The sequence below is a fragment of the Perognathus longimembris genome, chromosome 7 (genome assembly GCF_023159225.1).
Source record: "Perognathus longimembris pacificus isolate PPM17 chromosome 7, ASM2315922v1, whole genome shotgun sequence".
Lineage (NCBI taxonomy): Eukaryota > Metazoa > Chordata > Mammalia > Rodentia > Heteromyidae > Perognathus > Perognathus longimembris.
This window is the reverse complement of record NC_063167.1, coordinates 72,361,246-72,388,319: the sequence shown is the minus strand read 5'-3', so window position 1 is coordinate 72,388,319 and position 27,074 is coordinate 72,361,246. Positions and strand designations below refer to the sequence as shown.

The window sequence follows — 27,074 nt, the reverse complement described above, 5'->3', positions numbered from 1 at the left end:
GGTATAAGACACTACACTATTTATTTGTTAAATAAATCTTATTTATAATCACTTTTGTGATTAGCCCACTTTTTATTTTATTCAGCCTAATACATTGAAGAGCAAGACCAAAGCAAACAGCTTTCCCAAGTTGTCTTAGGGAGTATCTTGGAAGAAGAACAGTCACTTACCTCACTTTCATTCCCTCCCAGCATCCATACTGTTAGGGAATGCAAAAACTACAATCTAGTGTTTGAACCCTGAGCATATTTTTAAATGCAGATGTTGGGCTCCACCCACAAAAAATCTATGGCAACCGGGCCTAAGCAACATGATTTAAAAGAACTTAAAGAGACTTGAACTCAGTGTCTCAGTGCTGTCCCCTAGCTTTTCATTCAAGGCTGACACTCTACTACTTGTGCCACACCTCCACTATAGTTTTATTTTACTGGATAATTGGAAATAAGAGTATCATGGGCTTTCCTCTCTGAACTGGCTTTGATCCTCAGGTCATAATTATTTTCTGTTTTGTTTGTTGTTGTTTTGTATCAGTCATGGGCTTGAACTCAAGGTCCAGGCACTGGTCCCTGAGCGTTTTCATTCAAGGCTAGCACTCTACCACTTTGAGCCACAGTGCCAGTTCCAGTTTTCTGATGGTTAATTGGTTAATGTAACTCTTCAAAATGAAAACACAGCTGGGACTGGACTGGTGTCTCATGCCTATAATCCTAGCAACTCAGGAGGCTGAGATCCTAGGATCGCTGTTTGAAGCCAGCCCAGGCAGAAAGCCCCTGACACCCTTATCACTAATTAACTATCGAGAAAAAAAAGACTGAAAGTAGAGCTGTGGCTTAAGTGGTAGAGCACTAGCTTTCAGCACAAAAGCTCAGGGATATCACACAGGTCCTGAGTTCAAGTCCCAGGGCTGGCACATACATACATACATACATACATACATACATACATACATACATACATACAGTGAAAACACAGTGGCATTTCTTTTTAAGGTAAGTTCATTGACTAACAAGTCTTCTAGTTAATTTAGCATTGCTTAATTAATGGGCAGAAGTGGTAGATCTTGACTAACTAAAACCAATGAATCTGGGGCCAGGTGCCAGTGGCTCATGCCTGAAATCTGAGCTACTCATGAGGCTGAGATCTGAGGATTGTGGTTCAAAGCAAGCCTAGGCAGACAAATCTAAGAGACTTTTATCTCCAATTAAACATGAAAAACCCAGAAATGGAGATATGGCTGGATGTGTCAGTTTTGAGCAGAGCAAAAAAGCCAAGCCAAGTTCATGAGGCCTTGAGTCTAAGACCAGCATGAAATGAATGAATGAGTGAATTAATGAATCTATCTGGAGTATACTGCAGAAAGCCAGTTTTTTATTTTGTTTTTGCTTTTGCTGGTCCTAGGGCTTGAACTCAGTGCTTGGGCACTGTCCCTAAGTCTCTTTGTGCTCAAGGCTCTACCACTTGAACCACAGCGCCATTTCTGGCAGGGCTTTTTTTTTTTTTTTTTTTTTTTTTTCAGTTTATTGGAGATAAGAGTCTAATGAAATTTCCTGCCTGGGCTGGCTTTCAACTCTGATCCTCATGTCTCAGCCTCCTAAGTAGCTAGGATTAGCTACTCAGCTAGTGAGCCACCAGTGCCCAGCATCAGAAAGCTTTTTAGAGTTCATCCACAACACTAGGAGCAGCAGCTTCCTCATTAGAACTTGACATTGTTATTAATGCCTTGTGAAAATTCCTATTTCCCAGGTGGAAGTAGAAATATACATCAGTTCAGCACAACACTGTCTAGTGTTCCATTAACTGTGATCAGTTGTTGGTGCTCTTTGCCCCTTATGTGCATGGTATGAAACATTTTGAAGTGTCTTATTCCTTAAATCTTGACATTTGGGGCAGAGGAAGATTGTCTGTTGACACATTTCCTGAGAATCGGGGATTTGAATGGCAGTACTCCCTTCTCTCCTCTCCAGGGCAAAGATGCAATATTGACATCGATGAGTGTGCCTCCAATCCCTGTCGCAAGGGTGCAACCTGCATCAATGATGTGAATGGTTTCCGCTGCATGTGTCCGGAGGGACCCCATCACCCCAGTTGCTACTCCCGGGTGAATGAGTGCTTGAGCAGCCCTTGTATCCATGGCAACTGCACTGGGGGCCTCAGTGGGTGAGTAGCTGCCAGAGGTTCTCAGTGCTGTGTCGACCTGGGTCAAACTTTGGATTGTTGGTCCTGATGATAATCTGAAAATGTCAGCTGGAAACCAGAGCTTGACTGAAGGTTTTACTAGTGGCCATAGAAGCCTTGCAGATGACCACTTTGTCCTACCTTTCCTGACTGAGGACCTAGGTGGGCAGATAACATTGTCTCCATTCTATATGTAATTAACAGGGATTTGATGGGAGGAGGCCAAGCTGTGTCACGCATCTTTGGCAATTGTGTGTTAGTACTTATTAAGGGATTGAGTTCTAAGGAATCTTGTGCCCTAATTCCCCCTCTGCACAGCTTTGATCCACCTGATCACCTCTGTGTATTCTGAAGTAGAACTGGTCCAGCCAACTTCAGACATAGCCCTGATGAAACCTTGGCCGATTGATTGCCTCTCATTAGAGTTCAGTGATGTGTTGGTAATTTTCAGAACCACAATGTGACCTTAGATCTCATATGCTCTTATGCTCTTGCTATACTTGTTATAAGACAGAGCTTTTTGCATTGCCCTTGGGCAAACTTTTGTCAGGTAAAAGAATGAAGAATGTGTATGGCAGCCCTCAACCTCTCCCGTCTTTTTCTGATCGTTCTCATAGGTGGCCATCATCTCGTGCTAAGTACTAATGTCATTCATCTTGGAGACTACATACACCTTTGTTTTCGTCTCTTTTCTTGCCCAATGTCCTGGGTTCTTTCTGAGGTAGTGTGTCAGGTAAAATAAAGCATGACTCAGATGTCCTTCTAGAATGATGCTTACCTAGCAGGAGAAATTTGGCAAAACCATTTCTTGTCACTGTTATTTTCACTATGTCACATACTATATCTTCTGTGAATTTTCTCTTGGAAACTCATGAAAGATAAATGGCTGACTAAATCACTTAAAGCTATTTTTTTTTAATATAAGTTGAGCATGCCTCTTCCAAAAATCCTAAGTGCTTGAAAATCTGAAACTTTATGAATTTTTCATGGCCAACATCTGATCCTTGGAGTTCTTCAGTGAATCAGAAAGTCTGTCTCTGACCTATTTCCTGCTGTCTATTTTGAACCAGGAACCAGGAACCCTAAAGTTTCTTTGATTTTTATTTTTTGGGGTCTGTGGAATGTAGGTTGTGGGGCTTGAACTCAAGACCTGGGCGCTGTCCCTGAGCTTTTTTGCTTAAGGCTAGTGCTCTATCACCTTGAGCCACAGGTCCACTTCACATGTTAGTTTTTTTTTTAAGTATATAGGAAAATAAACTGTGTAGATTCGTCCATATTAGTTATGTCCTTTGGATTGGCTCGGTATATTTGATTAAACCATTGTCTGCCTATGAAATTGTACTGTAATTAGTTTCACTGGCTTCTTAGTGATCCAGGAAAGCACCTTGTAGTCTCTTTACTGAACATACCAGATGAGCTCATGTGATTCTCATGTGAATGATGAATCCATTGTAGTTCATAAAAAGAAAAAAAAAGGGGATGAGTTCAATTATAGGCTTCTGTCCTCATATTTCTTTACCAATTCCTGTACATGGACTCTGACTCAATTGTACATTATTCCTCTTGTGGTAAAAACGCTTTATCTTCTCTCAGGTACAAGTGCCTCTGTGATGCAGGCTGGGTTGGCACCAACTGTGAAGTTGACAGAAATGAATGTCTCTCTAACCCATGCCAGAATGGGGGGACGTGTGACAATCTGGTGAATGGATACAGGTGTACTTGCAAAAAGGGCTTCAAAGGTGAAAACAGAAATGCATCTTACATCTGCTGTTGTTGTCTTGCTGCTCCATACTGCTCAGCTCACTTCTCCTTTTTTATTTCTACTTGTCATTCCTTCATACAGCAAACACACTGACTGGTAGTATTAATACTTGGGGAATAAAAACATAAATAAATATAATTTCTCCTTTCAGCATGCCAGAGAAGTGATCTGTTAAGAGAATAATATTTAAGATGCACAGTTAAGATTGCTTATATAGCTTTCTGTAGGTGGCTCATTGTGAACTTCTTGGCCTAGATGTGATTTTTATGCTAATTTCAATATATGGAAATAGAATGTGAGTACTGTGTTCGCTGTAATTCTGATGGCAGCACTAGCGATCAGTCATGTGTTTTGCCCATGCAAAGAACTCTCCCAGCAAACACTTTGACACAAGATATTCTTAGATGCAGGCTTTTTTTCCCACGGCCTTTTGGAATGATGCCTATCAGGAAATTTGACAAAACCATATTTTAACTTGTCACTATTTCACTATGTCACATTATTTCTTCTGTGAATTTTCTACTGTGACTTGAACCTGAGATTTTGCGATCTTGTCTGGCTTTTTCATTCAAGGCAAAAAAAAACCCTCCACTTCTGGCTTTTCGCTGGTGAGTTGGTGCTGAGGCTTTTACTTTTCTGCCCAGGCTTCAAACCTCAATCTATAGTCCTCATCCTCCTGAGTAGCTAGGATTACAGGCGTGAGCCACCACTGCCCATCAGTTCCTCTTTATAATACTAGAGTTTCTCTGCTTTGAAGTGCTGCATCGGGCTTTGCATCAGGCTTCATCTAAGATGCAGAAGTGTGTAATATTTAGATATCTTATTCCCATTAGTCCTTTATTACTCCCCTTCCATTTTTTAGTGAGAGTAAATAGGATGCCTTGAATCACAAGGGAACAGCTTTGTGATGTCAGGAACAGCACTGTGAGAAGGTGAAAATAAAGAGGGGTAAAGATCAGAAGCTTCAATATAACATTAAAAATATTGTTCCTTCTTCTGACTGAAAACTGGATATTAAAAGGGCCTATGTGTGGGTCTAGCAGCAAGCTTTCCAACCTTCTGATCTTCTTGGTCTCTTGTTGAGAAATTACTTGAAATTGGATGAGCAGGCTTTCAGGCTATTAGAATAGGCTGTTCTTCCTTTCATCTTTTTATTAACTAATGACCATTTACTGACTGAACATGAAGATCTTGAGACCAAAACGAATGAGGTGTTCTAACATCTTAAAGAAATGAGCACAGCTTCTAAGGCATGTAGTTTTACCACCCATAGATATAGGGCTGTGCACTGGTGGCTCACACTTATAATTCTAGCTACTCAGAAGGCTGAGATCTGAGAATATTGGTTCAAAGCCAGCCTTGGCAAACAAATCTGAGAGAATCTTTATTTCCAATTAACCATCAAAATGTGGGCAGTAGAGGTGTGGCTCAAGTGATAGAGCACCAACCTTGAGTGAAGAAGCAAAACACACACACACACACACACACACACACACACACACACACACACACAGAAACAGAGGAATGTCAGCAATTGAGGTCATGAAGGGATTCCAGAAAGTTTCATTGTGTCTGGTTTCCCCCTTTCTGCCTATAGGCTACAACTGCCAGGTGAATATTGATGAATGTGCCTCCAATCCCTGTCTCAACCAAGGAACCTGCTTTGATGACATCAGTGGCTATACTTGCCACTGTGTGCTGCCCTACACAGGTGGGTGCTGCAGGACCCTGAGGGCATGAACACTTGAGTGTCTGTGACTCCAGTGTGGGGGGTGGTATACAGAGCAATGCTGCTCTTCTGTGAGGACCATTCCCTGTTGTCCTTCCCAGCCTCACTGCCAGGCTTTCAGAAACATCACACAGCTGGAGACACATACGCTTCCTTTATACTTCAGGGTTCCATTTATTCAGTTTTTGGTGCTGGGGAAGGAACCTAGAAGGCTAGCAAGTGGTCTGCCACTGAGCTACCCAGCCCTGTGTTTAATGATTGAATTTGTGTGCATGTGTGCGCACGTGCGTGTGTGTGTGTGTGTGTGTGTGTGTGTGTGTGTGCGCGCACGCTAGGGCTTGAACTCGGGGCCTGGGCACTGTCCCTTAGCTTTTTTGCTCAAAGCTAGTACTCTACTCTTTGAGCCACAGCTCCACTTTGGATGTTTTTGTTGGTTAATTGAAGATAAGAGTCTCACCAATTTTCCTGACCAGGCTGGCTTTGAACTGCAGTCTAGATCTTAGCTTTCAAAATGGTTACAGGTGTGAGCTCTGACACCCAAACAATTTTTTTAGTAGTAATATCTGGCTAGAAGATGTTGAATAGCTGATGGTTTTATTCATCATTTGGATAGCCTAGTTGTTTTAGTTTCAATAATAAAACTACCATTTACTGGGTTTGTTTTTTGGGTTCTGGGGATTAAACCTAGGACTTTAAACTTGCTAGGTAAGTGCTGCACACTGTACCATACTCTGTGCTTTGTCCCAGTGCTCAGTACAAGGGAACCATGCAGCACTTCCCCTGGTCAGCCCTTAGAGGGATTTGGTAAAACTTTGTGCTATTTTCTTTCTGAATACAAAATTTTAGTATGAAATTTGAAGCTGTGTTAGTCATGACTTGACTTTAAAAACAACCGGATTATCATTTTAATACAAATATTTTTCTGAAATGTGTTTGCTGTACTGGTAGGCAGGTATCAGCATATCTGTGGACACCGCTTTGAGGAGACAGGGCCTTGGAGCTTCCAGTCCCTGGTTGCCTTGCCCTAACAGCTCTTTGAGATGCAGAAAGTTACTGTCTTTTGGGGGAAGGGCTATCTATGAGGCTGAGCTCATCTACCCTGTAGAGACACACAGACAGTCTCATCAGATCTATGCAGATGTCCAAATGCCTGAACCAGTTGTGATCATCACAGTAAAAGTGAGAACAGCCTAGCAGTAGCTGAGAGCTCATGCTATACATCAGGCCCTGTGCTTATTAAGCATAGGACTTGATGTGCGTTTTCTCGTTTAATCCTCAAAAATTATCACTGAGTACATGGTATCCTAATGTTCATTTTCTGTCTCTCTCCTTCCTTCCTCGCTGCTTTCCTTCCTCCCTTGCCTACCTTCCTCGAGCTCTTGATATATACTGGGCCTCAAGTTCTTGGTCCTTCTCCCTGAGCCTCCCTAGTGTTGAGTACAAGTGTGCACCAGCGTGCCTGGCTCCTCTTTGCTCATGGGGAAAACCCAAAGAAGATAAATAACCTGTTTAAGGTCAAAAGTAATGTCAGACCAAGACTGAAAAGATGGAATGTCTCTCAGAGTCTGAAACCTCTCAATCACTTCCTATTCTACTTGAATTCAGAGTATTTCCTGGGATTACATTTTGGGGAAATGTTCCTTTCCTTGACTGGTTCTCTATCACAAATGATGTCATTTACTCTTCAGGCAAGAACTGTCAGACTGTGTTGGCTCCCTGTTCTCCAAACCCTTGTGAGAATGCTGCCATTTGTAAAGAGGCACCAAATTTTGAGAGTTACACCTGCTTGTGTGCTCCTGGATGGCGAGGTAAGAACATGGGGAGAAGGATAAGCACATAGGTTTTACACTGCTGCACAGTGGTCAGGTCAGCAGACGAAGGACTTGAGCTTCCAAGGCCTGCACTACCTGCAAGAACTTGGTCTCTACCTGGGAGCTGTTGACTGGAAAGGATCAGAAGACCTTCCTGTTGTATGTGTCTCTGGGGCCCTCTAGTGGCTGGAAGACTCCAACCCCAGATTCTAAAGCCATGCTTTGCTTTCTACGGAGCCCCTTGCAGCAACTCCCCAGGCCATATAGATGCCTTCCTTGGGGCTTCCTGAGGCAGGAGACCAACCAGGTGTCCTAGGAGTCTTCTGTACTCACCTCAGTTCAGGCACAGCTGGACATCTGTGAGAACCAGCTTTCTTCTTCCTAGGTCAGAGGTGTACCATTGACATTGACGAATGTGTGTCCAAGCCCTGCATGAATCAAGGCCTCTGCCACAACACCCAGGGCAGCTACATGTGTGAGTGTCCGCCAGGCTTCAGTGGGATGGACTGTGAGGAGGACATCGATGACTGCCTGGCCAGTGAGTATGCCTGCCAGCATCTAAGCCCCTGAGGAAAGGCAAGCTCATAGCTAGAGAGGACTGAACAGTGGAGGCTGCTGCTCATGCTGACATTGGCAGAGCAGTCATATGGAGCATTTCTAACACTAGTGATTTTGTGTATGTGTGTGTGCAGACTCCAGGCCCTGAATCTAGAGCATACACACTATTCCTTAGTTTTTTCACTCAAGGTTAGTGAGCCATACCTCCACTTCAGCTGTGTTTTTTTTTTGTTTGTTTGTTTGTTTTTGCAGATTAATTGGTAACAAGAGTCTGAGCATCTGATAGACTTTTCTGCTTGGGCTGGCTTCAAATCTCCATCCTCAGATCTCAGCCCTCTGAGTAGCTAGATTACAAACATGAGCCACTGGTTCTCAGCACACTAGTGTGTTGTTTTGTTTTTGTTTTTTGGTGCCAGCCTTGGGGCTTGAACTTGGAGCCTGGGCACTGTCCCTGAGCAATTTTGCTCACAGCTAGCATTCTACCATTTGAGCCACTGATTTACTTCTGGCTTTTTGGTGGTTAATTGTGGAGATAAGATTCTCATGGAGTTTATTACTGCCCAGACTGGCTCAAACCATGATCCTTGGATCTCAGCCTCACAGGTAGCTAGGATTACAGGTGTTAGCTCCTGGTACCTGCTCCACACTAGTAATTTTAAATCTTCCTTTTGAACCTGTTTTCTTTAAGCATCAGGCAGTGTAGTACAATAAGCATTACTTGGTGACATTTTGAACATGACCATGAGGGCAATGTTCTATAGCTTTTCTTTGACATATTTCTGAAAAGATCTGCAGGTGTCTTAAGTGTATAATTCAGAGTATGATGTTATAGCCAAAATCATCACCTTGTTTGTGTGTGTGTGTGTGTGTGTGTGTGTGTAGTATCACTAAACTCTCATTTGTAATGTCTTTGCTTTATTTTGTTTTGCTTTATTTGTCTTTGTGCTGATACTAAGGCTTGAACTCAAAGCCTCAGTACTTTCTCTCTGTGCTGGCACTCTACCTCATGAGCCATTCCTTCACTTCTGGCTTTTTTATTGTAAATTGGAGAATAAGCATTTCATAGACTTTCCTGTCCTGGCTGGCTTCAAAAATCAGATCTTAGCCTCTTGAGTAGCTAGATTACAGGCATGAGCCACCAGTGCCCCACAGGTCACTCACTTGGATGAGTTTAAGATTAAAATCAGTACTGCTGTTTTGAGCTCTACTCCTTTCTCCTGGCTTAGATCCTTGCCAGAATGGAGGCTCCTGTGTTGATGGAGTGAACACCTTCTCCTGCCTCTGCCTTCCTGGGTTCACGGGGGAAAAGTGCCAGGCAGATATGAATGAGTGTCTGAGCGAACCCTGCAAGAATGGTGGTACCTGCTCTGACTATGTCAACAGCTACACCTGCAAGTGCCAGACAGGGTTTGATGGTGTGCACTGTGAGAACAACATCGACGAGTGCACAGAAAGGTGAGGAGCCCCTGCACCTCAGACAACTGTCTCGGGCGGGAAGGAGAGTGTAGGAAGTGTCACAGTAAATGCTAAGACTGGGGCAGAGATGAGTTCTCCTGGAGTCCTGCCACACAGCCCTACTTGTTGTTCAGCTTCTCATAAACATGATTAGAAGACTGCAGGTTGGAGGCAGGAAAGTTTTCTGGGATGAATCATCATTTACTTCATGCTTATGGAACAGAAGTGCCACAATTCTGTTCTCTCCTTACTTTCTTGTTCACTTTAGTTGAGAATTGACCTTAAAAATATTATTTCTTTACAGATTTGTTAGCACTCCTTGAATAATTTCTGGGCAGTTTCAGTTGTTTTCTTTGTTATTTTGTGTATCATTATTGATTATTGAACTCAGCCTAGATGATGTCTCTTAGTTCTTTTCTCAAGACTGGAACTCTACCACTTGAGCCATAGCTCCACTTCTGGCTTTTTGGTAGTTAATTGGAGGGAAAAGTCTCATGGACTTTCTCAGCCTCTGAGTAACTAGGATTATAGATGTGAGCTACCAGGACCTAACTTAATTTTTTTAAACTCCATTTCTGTTTTATAAATCTACAGTGAATGACTATTTAACATTTTATATAAAGTAAGTTGGCTTTAAAATACAGTATGTGGAAAACCAGAGGACAGAGTAAAGACTGGAAAACTTCCTGTAGGAAAATAGGATACATTCTGCCCCTCCCCCTCTTTTGTGCCAGTCCTGGTGCTTAAACTTGGGGCTGGCATACTGTCATAGAGCTTTTTTGTTTAAAGCTAGTGCTCTACCATTTGACCCATAGCTCTATTACCAGCTTTTTTGTTGGTTAATTGGAGAGAATACTCTCACAAACTTTCCTGCCCTTTGAACAACAGTCTTCAGATCTCAGCTTTTGAGTAAGTAGGATTACAGGCAGGAGCCACTGGTACCTGGAAGTTTCTGCCTTCTAAATACTCCTAAGCTTTTGGTTACAGAAAGGAAATTGGCTTTCAGGCCTTCTGATACCAGTCTATGGGGCAGGGGTGAGGGGTGGGGAGGGACTTCCTGAACATAAGAGTTTGGAGGCTCAGGGATATTTGCCTCTGTACTATCTAGAGTTTTGAGAGCTTACCATGCAGTTGTTGGTCACAGAACCAGATCACAAGATGATAGTGCTTGTCTATTTTCCTTGTCAGCTCCTGTTTCAATGGTGGCACATGTATAGATGGAATCAACTCCTTTTCCTGCTTGTGCCCCGTGGGTTTCACGGGTCCCTTCTGCCTCCATGAGATCAATGAGTGCAACTCTCATCCATGCCTGAATGAGGGAACCTGTGTTGATGGCCTGGGTACCTACCGTTGTACCTGCCCCTTGGGCTACACTGGAAAAAATTGTCAGGTAATTAATTCTCTTCTCACCCATTCACTCAGTTCCCCAGAGTAGCTTAGTATTATACTAATTCTCTTTCCAGGCAGGCGGAATGAGCCCCTTCCCATAGAGAAATTGGTGGATCTCAGGCTGTGCCTGAGATAAACCTGAGTCTCTTTCTTAACAGCTAGTAGATCCCAAACTGATGATCCCAGCAGAATATGGTGTGTACGTACAAACATCAGATGGTTTTAAGAAATTTAGAGAAAAAACATGCTTGGTACATAAGCACATAGATCCCTTCCACATTGGAAAACACAAAAAGGGAGAGGTGTTTGTCAACTTCTTGTTGCTCTGAGATAAGCAGCTTAAAAGGAGGAAGGATTTATTTGGCTGGTGGCTTCAGAGGTTTCAGTCACAGTAGGTTGGTTTCATGGTGAGGCTGAGCATCACAGTGGGCATGTGTGGAGGAGAAGCTGCTCACCTCATGGTGGCCAGGAAGCAGCAAAGCGGGACGGGAGCAAAGGGCAAGATAGAGCCCACTTCCTTCAGCTAAGCCTACCCCCCTAAAGTTTCTAGAATCTTCGGAAAAGTGCCACACACACCACACACACACATACACACACACACACACACACACACACACACACACACACACACACACACACACACACAGCCCAGAAGTCCCTAGCAATGGAGAAAATACTTTTGAGGCTGTGTCCTGTGTCCTCTTTCTATCCAGTCACTGATGAATCAATAATTTTAACAGTTCTCTCAAACAACTAAAGTGTTGCTTCAAGCCAGATGCTGGTGGCTCACACATGTCATCCTAGCTACTCTGGAGGCTGAGATCTTAGGGATGGGATTTGAAGCCAGCCCAGGCAGGAAAGTCTGTGAGACTCACCTTTATCTTCACAACCTACCTTTCAGTTCTCTGTACATGCCTGCAGTTTTTTGAACCTAGAGGTCAGCATATACAATGTTTTCACTGCTGTCCATGCATACCGCTCAAATCATTGGGGCCCTCATCACATAGGAAAGGATGCATATTTTAAAAGATGAAGGTTCTACATGGAGGAGGTTTGCAGAAGCACACAGATTCTTGCCCCCACCCCTTTTTTTAAGATGGAAAGAGACTAGGTAAACACCAGTGAGCTTGGGCAAAGAATGTGATAATTCTGGAGAAATGTACAGGGCTAGGTGGCCTCACCTGTTTTGGTGGTCTATTCCAGTAATAGTCTAATATTTCTTTTCCTTTTCTGCTTCCTCCTGGCAGTGTGTTCCAGGCTATCAGGGTGTGAACTGCGAGTATGAAGTTGATGAGTGCCAGAACCAGCCATGCCAGAATGGAGGCACCTGTGTTGACCTTGTGAACCATTTCAAGTGCTCCTGCCCACCAGGCACTCGGGGTAGGAAATTAGCCATGCTCACCTTCCACTTTCCTAAAGTGTAAATCCTTCCTTAATACTGAGGTGATTTTGAAAAATGAGCAATGATAAAACTGGCTCCATGACAGGCTCTGTACCTCTCTGAGTTTTAATCCATACCTCCTGACTTGCATTTGTTCTGGCCATTGGGTATTTATCATTATTCTCCTGAGCTTTGGATCTTGGGTACACCTGCAGCCCCAGTTCTAGAGGTACTTTTGCCCATCTCTGCTGTTTTGTTTCAAGCTGAGGATCTGTTCATTCCAGATGACTCCAGTCTGATGGCAGGCTAGGCATTTATGCTTGTGTTATTCATAGTCCTGAAATAGCAGATACCTGGTGAGCCTGGGAATACATACTGCTGTTTTCTTTTTTCTTTTTTCTTTTTTGCCAGTCCTGGGGCTTAAACTCAGGACCTGAGCGCTGTCCCTGAGCTGAGCGTTTTGCTCAAGGCTAGCACTCTAACACGAGCCACAGCTCCACTTTTGGCTTTTTTAGTACTTAATTGGAGCTAAGAGTCTCACAGACTTTCCTTCAAGCCACAATCTTCAGATCTTAGCCTCCTGAGTAGCTAGGATTACAAGTGTGAGCCACCAGCATCTGGCTTTCTTTTGATTTTCTTTCCTTTTTTTTTTTTGTTGTTGTTTGTTTTTTTTTTTGGCCAGTCCTGGGCCTTGGACTCAGGGCCTGAGCACTGTCCCTGGCTTCTTCCCGCTCAAGGCTAGCACTCTGCCACTTGAGCCACAGCGCCGCTTCTGGCCGTTTTTCTGTATATGTGGTGCTGGGGAATCGAACCTAGGGCCTCATGTATCCGAGGCAGGCACTCTTGCCACTAGGCTATATCCCCAGCCCTGTTGTTTGTTTTTAAACACATATTTTATTTTTAATCACATCAGTCTGTTTTAGTCAATGCTTTTGGCATTTGAGTCCCAGATATAGCAATATCTAGCAATATCTGCCATACACTTAGGTTTATAAATGATTTCTCGCATATTTTCTTCAAGTATTTGGAATACTGAGCACTTTTTCCTTTTGATTATGGACTCATCGTAGCATACTTTATTGAATGTGTGGCCTTTTTCACAATGATTTGAGATAATATTTTTATCAAATTCTAGATCCTCACATGTGTTTGAGCTTTTCTTTGGGTCTTTTTTGTTGTCCTGTTCTATTTACTATATGTGTGTGTATGTATGTATGTATGTATGTATATACGTGTGTGTATATATGTAGAGAGAGTGTGTATGTGCGTGCATGCATGTCTCATCAAAGAACATTGTTTTTTTCTAGAAAGCAGTATTCAAAAGACGTATATAAATCTGTATCTCCTTTCTCCTTCAGGCCTACTTTGTGAAGAGAACATTGATGACTGTGCTGGGGGTCCCCATTGCCTTAATGGGGGTCAGTGTGTGGACAGGATTGGGGGCTACAGTTGTCTCTGCCTGCCTGGCTTTGCTGGGGAGCGGTGTGAGGGGGACATCAACGAGTGCCTCTCCAGCCCCTGCAACTCTGAGGGCAGCCTGGACTGCATACAGCTTACCAATGACTACCAGTGTGTCTGCCGAAGTGCCTTCACTGGTGAGAGCCTCCCCAACCCATGCCACTTGGTCCTGGAAAAGCATTAAAGAGTGAGCCAGCCCTGAATGACTTGACCAGACCCTGTATAGAGCAAATATCTTGCTATATAGGAAGACTAGACAAGTGCCCATTTCTTTTGTAGGTCTGTGATCCATGGCTATTATCAGTTTCTTTTTTTTTTTATTCAAATTATTATCAGTTTCTACCTTTTACTCTTCCTGAGACATTCTCTTTTGTTTTGTATTGATGATATCACATAATATATATACACACACACGACACATATATGTATATATGAGCAAAATAACACTTTTAATTGGGTAAAATACACAGAACATTAAGCCTACTGTTTTCATTATGTTAATCATACACTGTGCATTAAGCTCGTTCATGCTGTAGTGTTTCAATCCTTACAGTATATCCACAGATTTCTTCTCATCTGAGTATACTAGCATTTTGTTTTCAAGAATCTTACATCTAACTCTGGTCATATCACTCTGCCACCTCTGATGTGTAATGACCTGAGATACTTGGAAGTTCCTGTCACTGTCATCTTTCTAACTCTGGGACTCAAGGCAAAGCCACTGTAGTAGTCACAAGTGCCCTCTACATGGCAAAGACTTGGCCTTGCCCCTTAGTCTTGTCCTCGATGCAGGGCATAATGAAGACCAGAATAGGGACTTTATCACTCACACTTAGTAATCACTTTTGGAGACGAATTGTGTGATAACTTCTGGCAACTAAAGTAAGTTACTTATATCTAGATGTGGCAGGGTCATCAGTTCCTCAGACTTGAAATCTGTCTGGAGTCTGTAGCTGTGGTTCTTATACTGAACGTGTTACCATACTCTGATAATTGGACTTCTTGTTTGGTACTGTATATATACATCAGCATCCTAAAGCTATCTCTAGTCTGAATTCCTCCTTTCCTTGCTTTACTCCTTCTCTTCCTTTCCAATATTAAACATTTTCTACCTTAAGAATCTCGGGGAGCTGGGAATATGGCCTAGTGGCAAGAGTGCTTGCCTCTTACACATGAAGCTCTCAGTTCGATTCCCCAGCACCACATATATGGAAAACGGCCAGAAGGGGCGCTGTGGCTCAGGTGGCAGAGTGCTAGCCTTGAGCGGGAAGAAGCCAGGGAAGGTGCTCAAGCCCTGAGTCCAAGGCCCAGGACTGACCAAAAAAAAAAAAAAAAAGAATCTCGGGAGTTCTGGGTGCCCAGTGTCTCATTCTGTAATCGTAGTTATTTAGGAAGCTGAGATCTCAGGATTACAGTTCAGATCCCAGACTCTTATCTACAATTAACCACCAAATAGCTGGAAACAGAGCTGTGGCTCAAGTGGTAGAACAACAACAGCCTTGAACAGAAAAGCCAAGCAAGAGTACAAGGCACTGAGTTCAAAGCCCCAGTAGTAGCAGTAGCAGCACGCGTGCTCTCCCCTTCCCCCCCCAAGGAATTTTGGAATTTTTACAAAAAAAAAGAAAGAAGGGCTGGGGATATGGCCTAGTGGCAAGAGTGCTTGCCTCGTATACATGAGGCCCTGGGTTCACTTCCCCAGCACCACATATACAGAAAATGGCCAGAAGTGGCGCACAGCTCAAGTGGCAGAGTGCTAGCCTTGAGCAAAAAGAAGCCAGGGACAGTGCTCAGGCCCTGAGTCCAAGCCCCATGACTGGCCAAAAAAAAAAAAAAAAAAAAAACACAAAAAAAAAAAAAGAAAGAAAAAGAAGGAAACTGTTCAATGTGGAAGGTGCCTGGATGCAGTAATACTGAGAAAGCATAATGAGCCACTGGCACCTGAAACACCCCTCTCTATTTTTTCAAAATAGAGGGGCTGGGAATATGGCCTAGTGGTAAAGTGCTCGCCTCATATACATGAAGCCCTGGGTTCGATTCCTCAGCACTACATATATAGAAAAGGCCAGAAGTGGTGCTGTGGCTCAAGTGGTAGAGTGCTAGCCTTGAGCAAAAAGGGACAGTGCTCAGGCCCTGAGTTCAAACCCCAGGACTGGCAAAAACAAAACAAATATTAGAGTTTTTTCATCCTTTTTGTGAGTATATTGTGTTATTGGCATAGCTAGACAAACAAGAATGGTTCAAGCCAGGTATGAGCCACCATGTCACTGAAGTCCATTGAGTTCATCTTTGCCTTATCACATTCCTGAAGCTTAGACCCAAATTCTTTCACAGCCCTGCTCCATCTGTGTCTGGTTCCCCTCCCAGTGGGGTTGGGGTTGGTAATGTGAAGTTGCTATTTCTGCCCTTTAAAACAACTGTTTGTTTTCTGCCTCAAGGCCGTCAATGTGAAACCTTCATGGATGTGTGTCCCCAGATGCCTTGCCTGAATGGAGGGACATGCGCTGTGGCCAGAAACATGCCTGATGGCTTCATTTGTCTTTGTCCCCCAGTAAGTGGCCTGTTGCCAATTGGGGACACATGGTCTTCGTGTGATCTGTCCCAAAGCTGAGTTCACTCACACTGGGGTGTTTCAAGTCTCCTGATGGGTAGACTTCTCCATGTTTGCTCCTTTAGAAGAAAGTGATTTGGTTTTTTTCCTGTGAAGGTTTTAGGCCTGGCCAGAACCTGCCAGCTTCCGTGTCTGTGATTACCAGTTTACAGAGCACTTGGTAAAAACCACAGGTACTGGACTGTCCCCTGAAATAGGGCCATTGGCATGGCTTTCTGGTCCCATGCTGGAGTTCATTCTCCCTGCCCAGAACATATGGTCTTCAACAGGAACCATTTGAGATCAAGTTCCTTTCTTCAACTAAGAAAGAAACATATTTTTGCACTTATTCCTTGCCAAATGCTGACAGTTCCCTAAGACAGTTAATCGTTATGTATGGTATGATACTGAGAGAAATTTGTCCAGTAAACTTGGCTGGCACCAAGCAGAAAAGCACAAGGAAGAAGTAGAATGTGAAAAAAACTTTTAATCTGGAGAATACAAATTCCTCATAGGATGCTTTTCCCTCCTGCTGAAAGCCACAAAGACAGTGATCTAATGATGATTAGAGAGGTGCCTATAGAGAAGGTCCCCTAACTTTTGTCCCATCATGATGTGTGGACTTCATTTCTAGTGTAAGAACTCCATACTCCAGCCAGGCACAAGTGACTACTGTAATCCTAGCGATGCAGACTGAGATCTGCAGATTGCAGTTCTAAGCCACCCTAGCCAGGAAAATCTATGAGACTCATCTCCAGCAAAAAGCCAGCAAAAAAAAGCTGGAAGTGGAAGTGTGGCTAAAGTGGCAGATCATTAGCCTTGAGTGAACAAGGTGAAGAATAGCAGCCAGACCCTGAGGTCAAACCCTAATACCAACACAAAAACAAAAAACAACATGCTCACCTGTAAGTCCTTTAGCCCTTACCTTTTACTACCTGTAAAGGTCATTTCTGAGAACATTGGTGGTCAGGGATGCTACATGGGGGCATTTTGACCAAACATCTAGTCTCTTGAGAGCATTGTGGAGTAGGGGTGGGAAGGAAGGTGGGGCAGGCCCTCTTGTCTGCCTGCCATGCTCACATCTTTCCTGTTTCCACAGGGATTCTCCGGGGCAAAATGCCAGAGCAGCTGTGGACAGGTAAAGTGCAAGAGAGGAGAACACTGTGTTCATACTGCCTCGGGACCCCGCTGCTTCTGCCCCAACCCTCAGAACTGCGAGTCAGGTTGTGCCAGCAACCCCTGCCAGCATGGGGGAAGCTGCCACCCTCAGCGCCACTCACCTTACTACTCGTGCCACTGCCCTCCGCCCTTCCGGGGCAGCCAGTGTGAGCTGTACACCATCCCCACCAGCACCCCTGCTGCCACCTGTCTGAGTCAGTACTGCGTTGACAAAGCTCGGGATGGGGTCTGCGATGAGGCCTGCAACAGCCATGCCTGCCAGTGGGATGGGGGCGACTGCTCCCTTACCATGGAGAACCCCTGGGCCAACTGCACTGCGCCCATTCCCTGCTGGGATTACATCAACAACCAGTGTGATGAACTGTGCAACACCGCCGAGTGCCTGTTTGACAACTTCGAATGTCAGGTCAACAGCAAGACGTGCAAGTAAGGGATCCAGGCTCTCCAGAAGGTGGAGCGAGACTGTCACTAACACGCCTTTGGCTTCTCGTTCTTGCTCTTAACCACTCCAGTGCTTCAGCCCAAGCTGCCTCTGCTTTTCAGATGATGCCAGCCTTGTCCCATCACACGCTGCCCTGTGCCCTCCCTAGCTGACTGAGTGCCAGCCATGCTCGCTGCGTAACCACTCCCCCTCCCTGCCTCTCTCTGCCTTCTCACTTGCTGCTCGCCTCACCTCCTGGGGGAAATAACTCTTGGAAGTGGCGTTGCCCACTCAGGCAGCGGCTCAGACCACCTGCCTGCAGGATGGATAGACAGGTACTCCCACCCCTCACCTGTTCTTTCCTTGAGACTGCTTTCTCTGTCTACATTTATCTGGAAGCATAAGCTAGGTTATGCTTCTAAATAACCCATCTGGTCTTCACCATTACAACCTCAGGGTGTTTTATAGACTCTATAGTAACTTTACTACTAGCCATTTCATGTCATTTTGCTCTAGTTAATTCTCAACAGACCGTGGGACATGGCTATTGTTCCTTCAAAGGTGAAGGACATGAGACCTACAAATAAAGAATGTGCCAAGCTGGGTGCTGGTGGTTGAGATCTGAGAATCATGGTTCAAAGCTAGCCTGGGTAGGGAAGTCCGTGAGACTCTTTACTTCCAATTAACCACCAGAAAACTGGAAGGCACCAGCCTTGAGCAAATAAGGCCAAGTAAGAACATAAGACCCTGACTTGGAGCCCCAGAACTAGCACAAAAAGAAAAAAGATTTTAAAAATAGGCTTAATTGATAAGTTTCTCTGTACAGCATCTCCCAGTGATGCCGGGTCTGGAGCCCCCTTTGGCTCCCTTTACTTCCTAAGGCTCATTGCTATCTTACTGGGAGCCCCCTTTGGCTCCCTTTACTTCCTAAGGCTCATTTCTACCTTAATGGGAACAGTGGGCGAAACAACAGGAAGTATGATGCAGTTGACTATGGTTTCAAACTACACAACTTTGTGGAAATTCTCACAGACTTGGCTGTGCAGGAGCCCTCAGCACATACAGTGCATCAGACAGCATTCCTCCTCTCCCAGGTAGCACTCGGTGATGAGTAACTTAGACTCGGTGTACTCCATGATGTCAGGGACAGACTCAAGGCAGCACAGGGCCTTTTGAACCCAATATAGGCCACAAAAGATGGGTAGGAAAGCCTCAGTAGTTCCAACTGGGAAGCCCACTTGGAGCCCCAGGCTAGTCCAAGCAAGCCTCCTTTCTCTGCTTTTTTCTCCTCTGCTAGGTATGACAAGTACTGTGCAGACCACTTCAAAGACAACCACTGTGACCAGGGCTGCAACAGCGAGGAGTGTGGCTGGGACGGGCTGGACTGTGCTGCTGACCGGCCCGAGAACCTGGCAGAGGGCACTCTTGTCATTGTGGTGCTGCTTCCCCCTGAGCAGCTACTCCAGGACTCTCGCAGCTTCCTGCGGGCCCTAGGCACCCTGCTCCACACCAACCTTCGCATTAAGCGGGACTCACAGGGGGGCCTCATGGTGTACCCGTATTACGGTGAGAAGCCAGCTGCTATGAAGAAGCAGAAGATGGCACGAAGGTCTCTTCCTGATGAACAAGATCAGGAAGTAGCTGGGTAGGTTCTGGTTACTGAACTATTTAAAGGTTAATTGTGTAAAGCTGAGTTTTTGTTGGTAGTGGTGGTGATCATGGGGCATGAACTTGGGGCCTGGGTGCTGTCCCTGAGCTCTTGCTCAAGGCTAGCACTGTAACACTTTGAGCCTCTGTGCCACTCCCAGTGTTCTGGTGGTTAATTGAAGATAAGAGTCTCGTGGACCTTTCTCTCCAAGCTAGCTTTGAACTGTGATCCTCAGATCTCAGTCTCCTCAGTAGCTAGGATTATAGGAGTGAGCCACTAGCACATGACAGGCTAAGCATTTTTGATAACTCAGCCTATGGAAATGCAAAGCTTAGACAAATGGTATGGCCCACCACTTATGATAGACCTCTTGCCCCAGTACTGATGTTTAGGGAAAAAGCGGTAAGGTACTGTTTAGCAAACACAAAGCCCTGAATTCATGCTTCAGCATCACCGGGGGGAAAAAAAGAAGAAATAAATAAACCTCCATTTCTTTAATAGCTGGGATCAGTGGCACATACCTGTTCTGCAAGAACATACCTGTTCTACAAGAAGCTAAGATCTAGAAGACCTTTGTTTCGGGGCAGAAAAGTTCATGAAACCTCACTTCAACAGAAACTGTTGGGCATGGTGGCATTTGCTTGGCATCCTAGCTATAGCAGGAAGAATAGGATTGTGGTCTAGGCCAGCCTGGTCAAAAGTGAGATCTTGCCTCAAAAATAACCAAAGCAAAAAGGACTAGAGGTGTGACTCAAGCTATAGGATGCCTGACTAGCAAGTCCTGAGTTCAAATCCTAGTGTTCGTTACCACTAACAAAAAGATTTGCCTTGATGGTGGGATCCTGAAAAGTGAGCTAGAGCAAGCGAGAGGGTATTAGAAACAGTTTCTCAAGTGCTGGGGTATGAACAATTTGCTGGAGTTGCCTCAAAACCCTCTTTTGCATTAATCATTGTTTTTTTTTTTTTCAAGACCCTTTGATCATTAAGTGTCCCTTTGACAAGGGCAATGTTGTCCAGTTGCATTGCTCACACACTGTTTGTCAGTGTATACCATGAGCTTCACCTTCTTGCTCACTGGGAATACAGACACAAGAGAATAAGGGCCCAGCATAGGTCTGGTAGATTTCAGCACAGCACAGCACTGAATGCCACTGAGTAAGGAGAAAGGGGAGGGAACTTAGACCTGTGAGAGAAGGTGGCCAGCCACTTCATTCTGCATTGTCTCAGTCAGAGGCTTCCTCAGCCCCCGAGGAAGTTCAGTGGTGGCCTAGGTGGGTGTCACTGTCTAGAATCTGAAGGGATATACCACACCACCAAGAAAATAAATGCATTAACCTAGAATCCCAAGTGGCAGTGTCCTCATCTCTTGAGTTCTTACTGGAAGCAATGTCCTAGAGGTATGCTCAGCCTGCTAGATCTGCACCCTTTTATTCTACCCACTATGTCCCTTCTTTTCCCTTAGCTCTAAGGTGTTTCTGGAAATTGACAACCGCCAGTGTGTCCAAGATTCAGACCAATGCTTCAAGAACACGGATGCTGCAGCAGCTCTGCTGGCTTCTCACGCAATCCAGGGGACTCTGTCATACCCTCTGGTGTCTGTTGTCAGTAAGTTCCCTTGGTGTTACAGAGGAAGTTGGTGGGGAAAGACATGATGTGGGGAGAGCACTGTTCAGTGAGTCAGCCCTCTAAGTCTGCACTTGCCCTCCCTGTCTGGACTTTCAGGTGAATCCATACCTCCACATCGCACCCAGCTTCTCTATCTACTTGCTGTTGCTATTGTGATCATCTTGTTTATTATCCTGCTGGGGGTCATCATGGCAAAACGGAAGCGGAAACATGGCTTCCTCTGGCTACCAGAAGGTTTCACCCTTCGTCGAGACTCCAGCAATCACAAGCGTCGCGAGCCAGTGGGACAAGATGCCGTGGGGCTTAAGTAAGAGAGTCCTGCCAATGAGCCATCATTCATAGCAATAAGCAAGAATGAGATTTGAAAGTGTGTCTTATTGCCCACTTGGAGCTCTGCTCATTAATTACCTAATCTTGACCCTGATTCTAAATGGCTTGAGTGACTGAGGCTCCACAGTCAATTCTGAATGTTTGTCTTTTCTGTACATATATGTTATTGGAGTCAAGCTCAGCTTCAGAGATGGGGCACATTTTCATTGTAAGCTCTTGTTTAGTGGGAAAAGAGAAAATAAATTCTCATAACTGTCACATCAAATACTGCCCATCCTCTTGGGGCAGCTTTGGGAGTTGGGTGGTAGTAGAAGTGTTGGAAGCCATTGTATTTGTTTATATCATGACCTCTGCTCTTGTTTTTCCCCTCTCTACAATCACATCAGAAATCTCAAAGTACAAGTCTCAGAGGCCAATTTAATTGGTTCTGGAACAAGCGAACATTGGGTAGATGATGAAGGACCCCAGCCAAAGAAAGCGAAGGTAAGATGGCCTTGGAAAAACCATATGGGCAGCCAGCCTTCCTTTGGCCACATTTCAACCATCCTGAATGGGAGGAAGGTGGCCAGCCCCGATGCTCATGGACCATAGGAACCTGGAGACACTGAGCACTGGCTTGCTCTGTGCTGGGTGCCCGGTGAAGTACAGGGGGGCAGCCTTAACTAGGCTCCTCCCTTCTTAAGAACTTCATGGTCCATTGGTAGAGACTGCCATACAGCCACTTAGTAAAGATGGGCAAAGTTACTGTTTAGGACCAAAAAGGGGAATTCAAGTCCAATTTCTACCTGAAAGGTAAGCAGGAGTTAGTCAGACAAAGAACTGGAGGATACCTTTATAGGCAGGCAAGACCCAGGCAGAGGTCAGTACAGAATTAAGTGTTTGAGAGTGTAGAATAGAATATAAGGCCAGGTACTGGTGGCTAATGCCTGTAATCCTAACTACTCAGAAGGCTAAGATCTGAGAATTGCAGTTCAAAGCCAGCCTGGGCAGGAAAGTCCATAAAAGTATTGAACTACAGAAAAGTTGGAAACGGTTCTGTGGCTCATAGTAGAGCACTAGCCTTGAGCACCAAAGCTTAGGGACAGCTCCCAGGCCCTGAGTTCAAGCCCAGGAACAACAACACCAAAAGCAAAGTAGTCTATGAGGGCTAAAGCCTGGGGTATGGGATGAAGAGATGGAAAGAACTGCCCAGATGATGCAGGAGATGTTAAGGGGAACCACAGGTAAGAGCAGGAGGAAGTCAGTGGTGCTCGTCATGGGGAAGATTAGAGCTGGGAAAGACAACTGGATGGAGGTTAAAGGTGGGAGGTGGGAGGCTTGTCAGCAGCTTCGGTGAAGGTCTGATGGCTCAGGAGCATTGTTTTCTCTCCCAGCCTGAAGATGAGGCTTTGCTCTCAGAAGAAGATGATCCCATTGATCGACGCCCATGGACACAGCAACACCTGGAAGCTGCTGACATCCGTCGGACCCCATCACTGGCTCTTACTCCTCCGCAGGCAGAGCGGGAGGTGGATGTGTTGGACGTGAATGTCCGGGGCCCAGGTCAGCACTGCTGGGCTTGCCTCCTCTGCACTAGGCAGAATGTCCCTGTCAGCTCCACAGCCCTTAAATCAGCTCGAGGAAACCAACATGATGCAGAAATAATGGACTCAGAAGCAAGCAGAGAACTTCATGTAGTTTCATAGACAGCATATTGAGAATAAATAGTAGGCAAAATTAGTTTGATTTCAGTAGGACAGAAAAATAGTATCCTAAAGCAGAGGATAGAGAATTAGTTTAGTTTACATATTATGCATATAGTTCTCTCAATAATACTGGGTAGTCTAAGATATTGTCTAGTTTAAAATACCATAGCACTTAAGCTGGGCACTGGTGGCTCATACCTGTTCAGGAGGCTGAGATCTGAAGATGGATGTTCGAAGCCAGCCCACTCAGTAAAGTCTTATCTCTAGTTAACCACCAAAAAGCCAGAAGTAGATCCATGGCTCAAATGGTAGAGTGCAAGCCTTGAGCAGAGAAACCCAAGAAACAGTGCCCAGGCCCCAAGTTCAAACCCCAGTATGGGTGTACACATGCATGCATGCACACAATTTCTTTTAATGGCATGGAAAAGCTTGTTTAATGGAGAGCAGAGCCCCCAGCAACTCAGTTTCCCATTCTGTTTACACAAATGACATCAGAGGACAAGTAGGTGGCAGATCCAAAACTTACCACAGTTCCTGCAAGAAGCCCAGAGAATCTGTTTCCAGTGGGCTCCTCCAGTAATCACACGTCTTGGGGTTTCCTTCCCACAGATGGGTGCACCCCGCTGATGCTGGCTTCTCTCCGGGGAGGCAGCTCAGATATGAGTGATGAAGATGAAGATGCAGAGGACTCCTCTGCCAACATCATTACCGACTTGGTCTACCAGGGTGCCAGCCTCCAGGCCCAGACAGACCGGACCGGTGAGATGGCCCTGCACCTTGCAGCCCGCTACTCGAGAGCTGATGCAGCTAAGCGCCTCCTGGATGCAGGAGCTGATGCCAATGCCCAGGACAATATGGGCCGCTGCCCCCTCCATGCTGCAGTGGCTGCAGATGCCCAGGGAGTCTTCCAGGTGAGGAGCATGAGAATGCAGGGATTTCAGTGATAGTTCAGAGATAGTTAATATCCCATCGAAATTCACTCAGTAATTGGTTGTGTGTCTGCGCCAGTACTGGATGCCTGGGCACTCCCTTTTTGCTCAAGGCTGGTACTCTACTACTTGACCACACCTCCACTTCTGGCTTTTTGCTGGTTAATTAGAGATAGATCACTCAGATATGTCTGCTGGCTTTGGACGGAGATCCTCAAGTCTCAGCCTCCTAAGTAGCTAGGTTTATAGACCTGAGCCATGAGCATCCAACTTAAGTAATTCTGGGAGATTAGTCATGATTGCTCTGGGAAAGAAGAGGAGAGGCAAGCTGAACAACCTCCCTGCAGACAGTGAGAGGTGGCAGCAAAGGCTAGTCTTAGTTGTATTTTCCTTTCAGAGGCCTCTCCGTGCGATGTGAGGAAAGCCACACCTGGCCGGAAGCCTCAGAGACTTAACTGCCCCTGTAGTCTGCTGGGCTGTGTAGGCTTCTGGAGGCCCAGCAGCCATTTTCCTGACCTGACACGATTGTACAACATTACCTCTTTTGAATTCACCCTTACAAGGAATTGAGAACATTCTTAATTGCCTTGGGCTTTCACTGTGGTTGAAGTTGAGATGCTTTCCAAAATTCATCTGCTTACCTTACACAATAGTACATTCCTTTATGTGGGCCAGTACATCATGATCACCCGTTGTTGATTCATTCATTCAAAAACATTGATTGTGATCAATTCTTGGGCTCAAAGAGAGTAAGACTTCATTGCTCTCTGGGAGCCTATAGTATAGCCTGAGTTTCAATTCCATTGTTTCTTCTTCTCTTAGTTTCATTATTTCTCTTTACCAAAGCCACTCTTTTCTCTACTCCACTTCTAGATTCTAATCCGCAATCGAGTCACTGATCTAGATGCCAGAATGAACGATGGCACTACACCCCTGATCCTGGCTGCCCGACTGGCTGTGGAGGGAATGGTGGCAGAGCTCATCAACTGCCAAGCAGATGTGAATGCTGTGGATGACCACGGTAGGGGACAGGTCTTCCCCGCAGCGTGCTCTCGTGGGGGAGCTGTTGCATGGTTCTTATTACATCATATAACACAACCCTTGGAGAGTCCCTGCTTCTTTCATTCATGCATTCACTCATTCTCTTCAACATGTTGAGGTCACAGAACTAGCCAGTGTGTGTTTCCAGATAAGGATGAGAAAGGATTTTGTGTGTGAGGGTTTTTGGCTGGCCTGTGTGGGTTCCTAGAACCCCACTCTGCACACAGGAATGTATGAGTGCAGACAACTCGGGAGCGTGATTGATACATTATTGTCCTCAGTAGGAAAGAGAGCTGCTGCCACGGAATGGACATGACCGTGACCTGATGGTCTCAGAAGTCTGGACAGCCTGCTCAGAAGTGTCCCTAGAATGCAGGGGGAGGAGACTTTCACTGTGGTGCTACAGGTTCCCCCAACAACTGGCATGGTCTCTGGGGAGTTGAAGGTTTCCCTGCCAGGTCCTGGTGCCTGGAACGGGAGTGCTCTGCTCTCTGCTCATGAAGAAACAAATGTCTTCCCACAGGAAAGTCTGCTCTTCACTGGGCTGCTGCTGTCAATAACGTGGAGGCGACTCTTCTGCTGTTGAAAAATGGGGCCAACCGAGACATGCAGGACAACAAGGTAAAGACAAGAGCTCCACGCACTCGCCACCTGGCCCTCCTCTGTGTACCTGGCTTGTGATAGGCATAGATGAAGTAGATGGAGAGCAAGCAGACCCGGTCCAAGCTCCATGAAGGTCCAGCGGTGTGGAGCACCAGCCCTTTGCCTGTTCAGAAGTTTCCCAGCCTTTTCCCTCTGTATGTTTCCTTCTCTGCCCCACTTCTGTTTCCTGTTTTCTCTTGCTGTCTTTATTTTCCACTTTGCTGTTGTTTTCTGTCCCTGGATACCATGCTGTGTTTCTGTTCGAGTTTTCTCTGAGCTTTCTGCCTCACTTCCCTTTCTTCATATTTCTCTTGCTTACTTCCTCTTTTTCATTGTTTTAGTTCTTCCTGCACACCCCTGCTTGCTTTTCTCTTTCACCAGTCCCTCTACTTTTCCTCCTTCTCTGCATTCTTTAGTTTATTCTCTCCCTATCTTTCTTACTTGTATTTTCTTTTTGTCTTAGGAACTGATATGAATAAGCTCAGTACTCTTTTATGTGAGTGTCCGCTTAGGAGCTTGCTTCATTTCACAAATTCCCAGCTGAGATGTGGCCTGAGGGGGACAAAATGGGTTCTTTAGGGAAGTGAGTTAGCTTATTCTTTCTGTATGTAAATTTCAGATACATGGTCATTGTGAACATATATATGTGTAAGTAAATATACAGCATATTTGTGGTACAGTAAAACTTAATAGGGAAAGCCAGGCACCCATGGCTCACGCCCTAGTACTTAAGAGGCTTGAGATGTGAGGATTCAAGTTTGAAGCCAGCCTGGGCAGGAAAGTCTGTTGGACTCTCGCCTCCAATGAACCACCAGAAAACAGGAAGTGGAGCTGTTGCTGAAGTGGTAGAGCACTAGCCTTCAGCAAAAGGGCTCAGGGACAGTGCCCAGGCCCAGAGTTCAAGCCCCACTGCAACCAAAAAATGAAAAATAAAAATTTCATAGGGAAGCACTTAGAGGGGGGGAAAATGAAAGCAATTAATTATTAAAAATTGAGAAATGTTGCTGTGCTCTTGAGGCAGGTTGTTTTGTTTGTGCCAGTACTAGGACTTTGAATCAGGCAGGGTCAGGGTGCTACAGCTTAGCTTTTGGCTCAAGGCTGACACTATACAATTTGAGCCACAGCTCTACTTGAGGTTTTTTGGTAGTTAGATATAAGAATCTATTGATTTTTTTTTTGCCAGTCCTAGGGCTCAAACTCAGGCCCTGAGCACTGGTCCCTGGCTTCTTTTTGCTCAAGGCTAGCACTCTACCTCTTGAGCCACAGCG

General features: G+C 45.2%; 1 protein-coding gene across 1 annotated transcript in view; it reads left to right on the top strand.

Moving 5' to 3' along the window:
* Notch2 (notch receptor 2) overlaps window positions 1–27,074 on the top strand; it is a 141,923-nt gene that overhangs the window by 110,273 nt on the left and 4,576 nt on the right. Inside the window, exons 13-31 of the mRNA XM_048351886.1 lie at window positions 1,965–2,157; window positions 3,769–3,914; window positions 5,535–5,648; window positions 7,355–7,474; window positions 7,863–8,015; window positions 9,262–9,490; window positions 10,679–10,880; window positions 12,127–12,259; window positions 13,619–13,855; window positions 16,154–16,266; window positions 17,405–17,910; window positions 19,203–19,550; window positions 21,016–21,158; window positions 21,276–21,486; window positions 21,896–21,992; window positions 22,883–23,051; window positions 23,804–24,105; window positions 24,997–25,144; window positions 25,688–25,785. Of these exons, the coding sequence (XP_048207843.1) occupies window positions 1,965–2,157; window positions 3,769–3,914; window positions 5,535–5,648; window positions 7,355–7,474; window positions 7,863–8,015; window positions 9,262–9,490; window positions 10,679–10,880; window positions 12,127–12,259; window positions 13,619–13,855; window positions 16,154–16,266; window positions 17,405–17,910; window positions 19,203–19,550; window positions 21,016–21,158; window positions 21,276–21,486; window positions 21,896–21,992; window positions 22,883–23,051; window positions 23,804–24,105; window positions 24,997–25,144; window positions 25,688–25,785 (3,662 nt within the window). The remainder of the gene's footprint in view (window positions 1–1,964; window positions 2,158–3,768; window positions 3,915–5,534; window positions 5,649–7,354; window positions 7,475–7,862; window positions 8,016–9,261; window positions 9,491–10,678; window positions 10,881–12,126; window positions 12,260–13,618; window positions 13,856–16,153; window positions 16,267–17,404; window positions 17,911–19,202; window positions 19,551–21,015; window positions 21,159–21,275; window positions 21,487–21,895; window positions 21,993–22,882; window positions 23,052–23,803; window positions 24,106–24,996; window positions 25,145–25,687; window positions 25,786–27,074) is intronic.